The 12,067-nt window shown below is 50.7% G+C and overlaps 2 protein-coding genes across 2 annotated transcripts; one reads left to right on the top strand and one right to left on the bottom strand.

The window, feature by feature from the left end:
* Positions 1–586: 586 nt before the first annotated feature.
* Positions 587–2,195, bottom strand: LOC101759910 (uncharacterized protein At4g06744). The gene has a single exon (XM_012843322.2). It carries the CDS (start codon positions 2,109–2,111, stop codon positions 786–788), a length of 1,326 nt encoding a protein of 441 aa, XP_012698776.1. The 5' UTR covers positions 2,112–2,195; the 3' UTR covers positions 587–785.
* A 9,228-nt stretch (positions 2,196–11,423) lies between these two features.
* On the top strand, positions 11,424–12,047 carry LOC101761011. Its single transcript, XM_004955023.1, has one exon. The coding sequence runs from the start codon at positions 11,424–11,426 to the stop codon at positions 12,045–12,047; it is 624 nt and encodes a 207-aa protein (XP_004955080.1).
* The last annotated feature ends 20 nt before the right edge of the window (positions 12,048–12,067 follow it).

Here is a 12,067-nt window from a genome sequence, read left to right as displayed (position 1 = left end):
GTAGCCGGGGATGCTGCACAGTTGCATGCTCGTCTCGTGTCCAACACTCCAACAGTGCAGCTCGATCGGCCGGCCAGAGTTGAGCGCGCGCGCGGGGTGTGACAACGAGAGGTTTGGCAACAAGTCGTGTGCCATCCGGCCCCGGGAGTTGGCCTGGGGCTGCGCGTGAGCAACCTCGCCGTAGGGGCGGTTCCCGGACCCGGACAAGTTGTCGCGAAGGCCAGCACGCGATCACGAGGCTGGGATAGATGGAGCTTGTGGTTTCGTTCGATCAGTCGTTCACCCCGGCGTCGGACATAGACATGAAAACACAAACGAATAGCGGAAGACATCGAATGTCCCTGAAATGTACTGGTACTATAGTCTTCTCGATCAGAAAAGAATGTGGTATATAGTTGATGCTAAGATCGCTGTAATTTTAGACTGTTTATTTAAGACTCCGGCCCTCGTATGGAACAGAGCTGAGATGCCTACATTAGTTATTTTTAAGGTTGATGGAGTAATAATGTTGATCAAAGTCATTGCCATATATCCGATCGACATTTGCGTAATTTAAGCAACATCTGGAGCATCCAAGACAGAGACAGATATACAACGAACTTTACTTCACCAACAATAATTTACTTTGGATACAAAGATGGATCTAAGTGACAGCAACACGTGCAGAGCAAATAGACAACAAGCACAAGCACACCAACACACAATACTACACAAGAATACAAGGAACAAATAGCCAAAGTCCCACCGAGGCACTCTGTCTCCTACTGCATGCCGACCGAAGCGGCTCACTCATGCAGAGTAGCATACGTCACGTAGCTGGAGTAGTCCCTAGCCTTCCTCTCCCCCGGCGCCGCCACCGCGCCCTTGGCAGCCGCGGCGGGGCAAGCCACCTGAGGGGTCGCCGCCGGGCACGTCTTCGGCTGGCTGTGGAACGCCGCGCACTCCGCCGGGTGCCTCTGGTTGGCGAGGCCCGGAATGCAGTTGTTCTTCACGTCGAGGACGCCGTCCTTGATCAGCGCCGCGCACGCCGGCCCGACGGAGGTGAAGTAGTTGCCGGGCAGCGTGAGGTTGGCGAGGCGGCCGGCTGGCCCGGCGAGCTTGCAGAGCGCGTCGGGCACCTGGCCATAGAGGCGGTTCCCGCCCAGGTTGAGCTGCTCGACGCTGCTGAGGCACGAGAAGGATGACGGGATCGGGCCGGTGAGCTGGTTCATGCCGACGTTGATGACGGACGCCTTGTGGAGCATGCCGAGCTCGTGGGGGAGGCAGCCGGAGAGCTGGTTGTTGAGGAGGAGCACCTCGAGGAGGGAGTCTTGTAGTTGCTCGATCGATGTTGGGATTGGCCCCGTGAGCCTGTTGTTGGCGACGGCGAGGTAGCTCAACTTGGAGAGACCTAGGTTCGACGGAAGTGGCCCGGATATGTTGTTGTGGTTGAGGAGGAGCGCTTTAGAATCCGTAACACCAGGAATATTGCCTCCCTTACCGCCTGGCTGAATACCAATACTAATAGCAAAATGTAAGTGAGCAGTTACGCATTTTTTTCCAGCCGTTGCGTCTATTGTCGTCCCGAGAGTGGTTCCCGTCCCCGAAATATCATCTACAGTATACATTGGCGGATCGGTGCTAACACTGAGCCGGTACATGTACTCAAGGCCGGCGAGTCGGGGGATATCGCCACCAAAATTGTTGGAAGCAGCATGGAAAAGCGCAAGGTCTGGGAGCTGATCCACGAATCCTTGCAGTGTCGGTGCATGTAGACTGTAGCCATTCAAAATGACCCCTGTGACAGTCAATTTCTTATCCCCGCCTGTCGGCGATCCGCAGTAGAACCCAATGTAGGTCGTCTCTCCGCAGAGATCATGACCGGTCCAGGTTGCCGTGACATTCTTGGGGTCGCTCGTGATGGTGCTCTTGAAGCGCTGGATGACGAGATAGGCGCGGTAGAGTTGCTCATTTGGGAAATCCTGTGGCTGTGGGTTGTATGATATAGAATGATAGTTCGTCGGATGAGATAACTCACAGCGAGCAGGGTATGCTACTGTCGCAACAGTACAACAGAGCAGTAAGACGAAGAAAGGCGACTTAAGGTGGTTATCCATGCATGCACATCTCATTTGTGTTGAGAGAATGGAAGTTGGACGTGTTCTGGCTAAGGAGATGAACGAGAAAGGTTCGGGACTGATGTGAGGCACTCGAAGTTGCCGTCTATATATAGGCCAGACGTAATCACAAGCGATGCTTCCATTCTTCGATGCTTTTAGGGGCACGCTAACTGGCGCGTGCGCCACAGCAGTACTGCTGGCCATCGATTCCCCCGTAGCCCACGCACTCCACTTCCTCTGAACTTCTATGTTTGAAAAGTTTCGATGCTCACAACTTTCCTTTTTTTAAATATCATAACTTATACATATAATTTCGTATTAACAATTAATTTCTTATAAGAGGTGGTCCGTGCAAATAGCGCAGCTAGATTCGAACCACGACAGGTCTACAATTGAGATTGGACACTACACGCAATTCCAATCGTATGTTCTCCTCTGCTGATCTCATTTGTTTTGCTTGTCATCTCCGACCCACAGTCTTGGTATTACTTCCCTGACAATTTCAATCAAGCATGGTTGCATGGGATTCTTATTTTAGTCATTGCTTGAATATTGCCCTGCCTTTGCAGCGCCGGCGTTAAGTTTGCATGGCGTGTTGTTTCACAACATTGTCTATGTTGGAGGACATGATATTATCATAGGTCACTATTCTTACATCTCCTCAACCTCTACGGTTTGAGTTACGCCTTTTCCGCTCAAACATTGTGACATTAATCTACATGTAAAACCTCAACCAATCACTAATTTAGTTTTTAGTGAAATCTATTTTACATGGGCTCTTTATTATGGATTTTTCTTCCTAATCTGAGTGTATATCAATATATTATGTTCTTAATTTTTATTCTGAACTTACCTATTTATTTATTATGTTTAACACATCTACTCTTTATTTTTGTGTTTTTCTTCATGTTTGTAAGGAAATAAAACTAATATTTTTTCATTCTGAATTTAGTTCATTACTAATTGTATATCAGTATTTGGCATAGATTCCGATTCATATTTTCTACATATTCAACAATAATGGAAAAAATTGCCTCCACTGCTAATATTTCAGACCTTGTCATAGTTATAGGTTGTGACTCCACCATGTTGTGGCCCTTCATGTATTTGATGCTCGAGCTGCACAGCCCAAGCCTATTGCAGTGCCACAATTGTCCTCTTCTGCGGTTCTGCCGATCGGTCCGCATCTTTGTTGGTAAGATGTTGCTGGACTTGACTGACACACAAACCGGAGGAGTCGAGGAAGAGAATCATGATTACGTCACTTTTTAAGTTTTGTTTCACTGAGAGCAAATTTCACTCTAGTAATCGTTCTTGCTACGGGCAAAACAAATTTTGTCTATAAGCATCAAACATTATCATGTGAAATATTTATTTCTACAAACTCAAACACATGCGAAATGCTCTCAATGTGAAACAAAAAAATGACTTTGCGATGAGTAATAACATAAACATATAAGTACGTTTGGATGTTCTTTATCTCAACTTGCAAAAGAATAATCATGATATAATGTTTGTAGTTACTATCGTAATATTCGGTGGACTATAAAAAACAACACAAACGGTGCCTTCTCTTGTGTGGTAGGCTTGGTACTGTAGAGTAGTTCACCTATCCCATACACTGTTATACATCATTTCTACAATAGTGGAGTTGCAAAATATTAGTATAAAATCGAATATACTTATGCTCAGCTGAATGAAACATTAAATCAAATATAATCATTTTCATTTTTATGTTGTTCTGTCGGAATTATTGAAAGTAGTTATTAGAAAGGATACGGTACCATGCTAATCTTTAACCTTACTATCTAACACTTCAACCAATGTCTTTTCCAACCTTACTATCTAACACTTCAACCAATGTCTTTTCCATATGCTGATCAACCAACACATCGCAGAGAGAAGAAAAGTTCATATGAAATGCAAGGCAATTTTGCTAATTGGTACGAGTCTGCAAATGCTGAAAAAAATAAAATATTATCAAAAGTTCACACGCAAATAGAAAAAAAACTGCAGATCTCTGGGTGGGAGTTGTTTTCCATCAAACAGTAGGATATGGCATGTCTTTTACAAATTCTAGGTGATCAGGAGCCAAACGTGAAAATTCACCTACTACACCTCATCCAGGAAAGAGACAACCAGATCCGCAGGGGAAAAACTAAATGAAGTTTTGAACATCAGAAACAAGACGCACCCACTGCATATGGGAAGATTAGTCCACGGACTCTGCACCAGGGCTCCTGCAATTCTCCCAAGCCACCAGCCATTTACTCAACATCTTGGGCATCTTCACAGAAAAATGCCCAAACATCCGTTCATTAGTAATCTTCCTTCTAAGAACAAAAATCATTAGTAACCAAAGACAATAAATTATTTCTAATTATTTAGTAGATATTAAATTTTCAAAAGTCAACTATTTTAACTCTTAAACATATGGAACATAGACTATCCAGCTATTTTAACTCCTAACTTCTGCCAAATGATATTGCATGAGCAAATGTTCTAAAAAAGAAGAATTCAGATAGCAATGCAATATGTCAGGTTGTGAAATAAAAAAAGAATCAGAATCCACAACTTTATAAAATAAAGGATTTAGTTGGTTCCTATTCTACCTTAGCCACTAAAGCTACTCTAAGACTTCCAATCATAATTCGAACTTTGTAGGCTGTGGTTTTACCTACAATGCTTAAGACTTCGTTAGCAACCTAAAATGGTTCAGTTCCTAGAAAACTCAAATGTCCGTTATCTGAAGCCATTTTGTGTATAAGGATAGAAACTTTCACGTAAAAAAGCATAACACAAACAATGAAGGCATTAATTTGCAGTCACTAAAGTTGCCTTCACCCAACCAAAATCAGAAAATAAAATCGCATACTGTCCTCTTTTGTAAATATGCTTCTGAAGTGCCCATCCTTATACTAAAATGGTATCTAAAAAATCACCAATTCTCATATTTATTAAGTCACTTCTAGAACAAGCCTCATGAATCAGTATGGACATAAAATGTTCTTGATGAGTCTTGGATTATTCTTTATGCGCTACCACAAAGAAAATATTGACACAAATTAAGTTAAACTGAATATCCCACAAGTTATTCAACAGTTTTGCTTGCAAAGACCCAGATCTGCTAGCAAACATATATAAGATGTAGGGTCCAGAAATAGACGGGATGCTAAAGATTCACTCGAAATAAACACAAAGTGATAGGTTTCATATGGATTCTCCTACAAGTTATTCTCTTAAACTAACATGCTTGAGTGCACTGATAAAAAAATGCCACGGGTATGGAATCAAAAGAAAGCATCCCAATATAGGAAACAACCACTGTAAGAACAATTATTAATGGCCTTGTTCTTCAGTGTTTAAATTGAACACATCGGAAATTTAGTTTCTGATGTACTCCATGTATCAGTGACACATTAATCAGACTATTTCATCAAATGGGAAAAAAATCATTTTCTAGCATAGTGTTCTCTCAAGGCATCTAATGGAAAAGAAAATCCAGGTTATACCTGACGGGTCCAGAGACCTGGGGTCCCCGACAGGACCGTTTCCCTGTTGTGCTTAGCCCAACGAGAAGGCACAATGATCACGAATACTTGGGCCGGCCCCGCTGCGCGCCGCCAGGCTGAGGGCGCAGCCCGACCAACTCCTCTGGCCCAGAGGATGAACTGACGCTCCGACCAGAGAAGACCTGTTCGGAGTGGGGCCACAGTCTGACCCCCGACTGGGGACTCCTGACCTGGTTCTCCCGACCAGGTCCCCACCGTACCACCTGCACCGACCTCCCGACCAGGGACACTCACCCCCCGTGGGTCCAGGGAGCAGGTGGGATGGATAATGATGCAGGCCCCGGGTCAGCCGGCCGTACGCGAAACCATGCCATGCCACGCCTCGGGCACGTCTGCACACTGGTGCCGTAAACCTACCCGCTATGGCGTGGTGACCTGACACTATGGCGTGATGGCATGATGCTACGGTATGATGACCTGATGAGGAGAACAAGGACCGAGGACGGAGGCCATACCATATTCGCTGGCAGAGGATTTGACAAGACTAGGTAGCGCCAGCACATCCTTCCCTCTATCTTCTCCCAACCTGTAAGGCTGTCTCCTTGGACTATAAAAGGGGGCAGGCCCTCTCCCTCATAGAGAACAACCCATATCGATAGGATCCATCCACCTATCGATTCACACACGAACCAACCTAGACAACAAAGAACACAAGAAACACAGCGCACTGCCCACACTTAGCGCACGCCCGGGTCCCTGCGTTCCTCCTCCACAATGACGAGGCCAAGGCTGAGGCTCAGGCATCCCTTGTCTTCCTCCTCCTGTTTGTACCCCCACTGCAAACTTTGAGCACCTGGGCTCAAGAATAAAGTCGATGACCGACTCCCTAATTGGACGTAGGGCACGTTGCCCGAACCAGTATAGATCCTGTATCATTGCGTGCTAGGCCATATCGATTAACGTGTAGCAAAACTATGTAGAATTGATCATCGACCAAAATCCGCACCGACAGCTGGCGCTATCCGTGGGGAAGGTGTTGCTGCGTTCTCATTTTTCAGGTCATCGGATGGCCCAACTCGCCGTCGCTGGCGCGACGGGCGCCAGCGACACGATTTGTTTCAGCTCGCTGGAGTTCCCTGCTCCTGCTCTCGGTGGAGCGTGGATTCCGCCCATCTTCGCGCCACTCCAGGTCTTCTGCTTCGGAAGCTTGGAGTTCATCACCGATCATCTTGGCGTTCTCCGCCTCCACGAGGAGGTGGCTCCCCCAGCATTCCTGGGAAAAGTGGCTCGCATCATCGCGCGCGAACCGCTTGTCGATCTTGACGTGGAAGCCCTTGCGCTCCACATCGAATCCCTGCTGAGTGCCAACCCCACGACCAACGACGTGGATACCATGATGTATTCGCTCGTCAACACTCTCGGGCAGCTCTCCGGAGGGCCTTCTCAGTCACCACCGCGCTCGCTGCGCGGGTGGCTCCCTTTCGGTCTACCGTCCCCAGTGGACGCGTATGTGCGGGGTCTCTGGAAGGCTATGGTGCCACCTCTCCCCCCGTGCAAGCTCGTAGGTATGGCGGACTATGCCCCTGACTCTTTCCTTAAACTCCTTTGCGATGAGGAGCTTAAGAGCGAGGGCTCCAGCCACAGCGACGCAATGGCACTTGATGATCCTCTGTCCCGAGAATGCGCTATGGCGGATGCCCAGAGCAGCTTCCGGAGGTGGCAGAATCTGCTGAGACTCACACCCTACCGGACCACCGTGCGGAGGCTCGGGCACGGGTGCAGGCGCATGGCGACGCGCTACGGCAGCTCCAGCAGAACCCACCACCACCACCACCAGCACGCCCGGCGCAACACTCCGTGCCCACACGCGCGCAACCTGGGAAGCGGGGCCTGAGGTTGCGCTCGTTAGGTCCATCGAAACATCATAGCTGGGAGGGGGGATGACCTCCCATAGTTTGCTAGGGCCGGACAGAACATCACCGCCACCGCGATGCTCCTGCCCAGCGTACCGGAGCCCGCTGACCCTAAGGAGCAGGCGATCCACCGCAACCTCAGAGCGCTGGTAGAAACTGCCACCATGCAGTAGGCTGAGAGCTCTGCGTCATGCCAGCAGCATGCGGTTTCATGCCCTACCGGGGCGCTGGGGGCGTAGCAACTGAACCTCTCGGTTTGCTCGCCTCCTCTACCTCGCCGTGCCGGACACAGCACCGCGACAGCACCTTCGCATGATCTGGTACAGGCGCCGGCACCACAACGCCAGCACGTGGGTCCCAACTGCGATGTGCGCAGCGTCATCCACGCGCGCCGCCTGGTGCGTCACAACGCCGACGTCGACCATATGGCGGCCAGAGCCGCCAAAGCAGCCCAGGATCGGTCCGATGAGGAACCTAGGGATGTGCACCCTAGACGTGTCCGTCACTCGGGCGACCGGAGCGGCGACCGAAGCCCCAGCCCTGATGGGCTAGGGCCGCGAGCCTTTGGGTGGAACATCCAGAAAGCACCCTTCCCACAATGCTTCTGGCCGCCCACCAACATAGCCAAGTACACCGAGGGAACAAACCCCAGCATATGGCTCAAAGACTACCATCTCGCCTGCCGAGCTGGTGGTGACAATGATGACCTCTTCATCATCCATCATCTCCCCATCTGCCTGGGAGAGTTTGTTCAAGCCTGGCTTGAGTTCCTGCTTGCCAATAGCATCCACGACTGGGCGGACCTCAAGAAGGTCTTTGTAGGGAACTTCCAGGGGACCTATGTCCGCCCTGGGAATACCTGGGAACTTAAGAGCTGCAAGCAGGAGTCCAACAAGTCCCTGCGAGACTACATCCATAGGTTCTTGCGGCAGAGCAACTCTCTGCCCGACGTTGTCGATGCTGACATCATCGGCATGTTCCTCACGGGGATGACCTGCAAGTCCCTGGTCCACAAGCTCGGATGCAACAAGCCTCGAACCACCCGCAACCTACTAGACATTGCCACCAACCATGCCTCCAGCGAGGAGGCGGTTGGGGCTGTCTTCAGCAATGGGCGAGACAAGGGCAAGGCTAAGCGTGAGGGCCTGGATGAGGGTCCCTCCACGAGGCAAGGCAAGAAGAACAAGAAGGATCGGCACCAACTAACCCGTTCGATGGTGGTCACGGCAGCCGACCGACTGGACAAGCCACCTCAGCAGGGGTGCAATGACCACTTCAAGAAGCTCATGGAGAGTCCCTGCACCAACCCTTTCCCCGTCAAGCACCTCTACAAGGACTGTGAGCTCCTCAAGCATTTCCTGCGGCAAGCTGGCAAGATGAGGGAGCACAAGGGCAAGGAGGATGTGGCAAGCAAGGATGGAGAAGGCTTCCCCGAGCCCGAGACCTGCCTTATGTTCTTCGGGAGGACCGACACCGACCACTCCAAACGTTAGCACAAGATACGCCGCCGGGAGGTATGTGCTATTGATTCAGCTATTTCCAAGTTCTTACTTGGTCATGCCACCCTATTACTTTTGATCAGAGGGATCATCCCCCGAGCGTTCCCCGACTGGGTCAGTACTCGCTCGTCGTGGACCCCATCGTCGAGGAAAAGCGCCTCAGCCGGGTGCTCATGGACGGGGGCAGTGGCCTCAACATCCTATATGTTGAGACCCTGGACTTGATGCGCATCCCCCGTTCCAGGCTCCGATCAAAGATCACGCGCTTCCATGGTGTGATCCCAAGAATGCGAGCATACCCACTCGAGCAGATCGACCTGCCCGTCACGTTCGGGGACCATGCCAACTTTCGCACGGAGATCCTGCTTTGATGTGGTAGACTTCGAGGGGTACTACCACGTCATCTTGGGATGCCCATGCTACGCTAAGTTCATGGCAATCCCCAACTACACCTACCTCAAGCTAAAAATGTCAGGGCCAAACAACACCATCACCGTGAGCAGTCTCTTTCCGCACGCCTACACGTGCGACCGGGAGAACCTTGAGTATGCCACCGGTCTCGTCAACTCCACTGAGCTCAAGAAGCTCCAGAAGGAGGTAGCTCTAGCCATTCCCGACTACAACGAGCCGACCACTGCGAGTGCGTTCAACCCGACCGACGAGACCAAGGTGATGGAGATCGACCCGGTCGACCCGACCAAGACGGTGTGGATTGGGACCAAGCTCCCAGCCAAATAGGAAGGCGAGCTCGTTGACTTCTTACGTGCGAACCGGGATGTCTTCGCATGGAAGCCAGATGACATGCATGGAATCCCAAGGTAGGTCGCCGAGCACACACTACGCATCGCTCCAAGCTCGAAGCCCGTGAAGGAGCACCTACACCGCTTTGATGACGAGAGGCACAGGGCCATAGGCGAGGAAATCGCCAAACTCCTGGAAGCTAGTTTCATCAAGGAGGTATACCACTCCGACTGGCTTGCTAACCCGGTTCTTGTAAAAAAGAAGAATGGAAAATGGAGAATGTGTGTTGACTATAGTAGCCTGAACAAGGCGTGCCCTAAGGACCACTTTCCTTTACCACGCATAGATCAAATAGTCGATTCGACCTCGGGATGTGAAATCCTTTGTTTTCTGGATGCTGACTAGCTCGCGACCTCTTTCATCACCCTGTATGGCTCGTTCTGTTACGTGACCATGCCGTTCGGTCTAAGGAATGCCAGTGCCACTTACCAGCGGTGCATGCAACGGTGCTTCACTGACCAAATTGATCCTCTCAACCAACCCGACCTAGACGGGAAGCCAAAGGCCATGATCGCCGTATACATTGATGACATAGTGGTAAAGTCGGCTCAAGCAGGCAACCTGATCTCTAACTTAGTCGCGACATTTGCGAACCTGCGCAGATTCAGCGTCAAGCTAAATCTTGAGAAGTGTGTTTTTGGGGTTCCGAAGGGAAGTTACTCGGCTACATCATCTCCGAGCGCGGCATCGAAGCCAACCCCCCAAAAATCATGGCCATCACCAACATGGGTCTGATACGCAACATCAAGGGTGTACAGAGGCTCACCGGATGCTTGGCTGCTTTGAGCCAGTTCATCTCCCAACTTGGCGAAAAGGGAATGCTGCTCTACAAACTCCTCAAAAAGTCAGACGCATTCGTCTGGCCGGAAGAGGCACAAAAGGCACTGGAGAGCCTCAAAGCGCTACTGACCTCGACCCCGATCCTAGTCACGCCCAAGAGAGAGGAACCCCTCCTTCTTTACATCGCAGCCAGCGACCATGTGGTCAGCGCTGTTCTTGTCGTTGAGAGGGAGGAGCCCAAACATGCGCTGAAGGTTCAGCGACCGGTGTACTTCGTCAGTGAGGTACTCACCGATGCGAAGGTACATTACCCTCAGGTGCAGAAGCTTTTGTACGCCGTGCTGATGGAAAATCGAAAGCTCCTTCACTATTTCACCGAACACGAGGTCACGGTAGTCACCTCATACCCACTCAGAGAAATCGTCCGAAATCTCGACACAATAGGTCGAATCTCCAAGTAGGTGCTTGAGCTCATGGGCCACAACGTCAAGTACGCCCCCCAAACTGCAATCAAGTCCCAGGCTCTGGCCGACTTGATCATCGAGTGGACGGAGGTCCAGACCCTGACCCCTGTCGTCGCCCAGTAGTACTAGACAATGTACTTCAATGGGTCGGTCATGGGAACCGGCGTGGGGCCTGGAGTGGTTCTGGTCTTCCCAAAGGGGAACAGGCTCTGTTATGAAATCCGCCTCCACTTTAACGCCTTGAACAACGTCGCGGAATACGAAGCCCTTTATCAGTGCGCTGCGCATCACGGTCAAGCTCGACGCGACCCGACTCTACGTCCGTGGCGACTCGGAGCTGGTGGTCAAGTAGGTCATGAAGGAATCCTCCTGCAAAAGCCTGCTCATGGTAGCATACTACCAAGAGGTGTGGAAGCTCGAGGATAAATTCCGGGGGATTGAGCAGCATCACATCCTGCTAAAGGACAACCATGCCATCGACTCCTTGGCAAAAATGGCTATCGGGCAGGAACCAGTCCTGGAAGGCGTCTTTGTGAACGATCTGCACGAGCTGTCCACCCGCATCCGGGAAAATCTGACCCAGGCGCAGGCTGGCCCCAGCCAACCGCTCGGAGGCTCTGGTACCACACCGTTGCCCAACCCTGACCAAGCGCTCGGGGGCTCCGATCGGGATGTGGCGGTAATGGCGCTCGACCCAACCGACTGGAGGAGACCACTACTCGCTTACATCCTCGACGAAGTCCTTTCCCCGGAAATGATTGAAGCGCGATGGGTCGCCCAACATGCCAAAACGTTCATTGCCATCGGCGATGAACTCTACAAGCAAAGCCCGTCGAGAGTGCTCATGAAGTGCATCCTGACCGACCAGGGGAAGCACTTTCTCCTCGAAGTCCATGCCGGAATTGCGGACACCACGCTGCCCCACGATCACTGGTCAGGAAGGCCTTTCGTCATGGATTCTACTAGTCCGCGGCACTAGACGATGTGGAGGAAGTGGTC

This window comes from Setaria italica, chromosome I, assembly GCF_000263155.2.
Source record: "Setaria italica strain Yugu1 chromosome I, Setaria_italica_v2.0, whole genome shotgun sequence".
In the NCBI taxonomy this organism is placed as follows: Eukaryota; Viridiplantae; Streptophyta; class Magnoliopsida; order Poales; family Poaceae; genus Setaria; species Setaria italica.
Note: the sequence above shows the minus strand (reverse complement) of the source record. Positions and strands in the feature narration are given on the sequence as shown.

What these genes read in the sequence shown, in the direction of transcription:
- LOC101761011 (XM_004955023.1), top strand. Translation starts at nt 11,424, where the DNA reads ATGAAGGAATCCTCCTGCAAAAGCCTGCTCATGGTAGCATACTACCAA.
- LOC101759910 (XM_012843322.2), bottom strand. Translation starts at nt 2,111, where the DNA reads ATGAGATGTGCATGCATGGATAACCACCTTAAGTCGCCTTTCTTCGTC.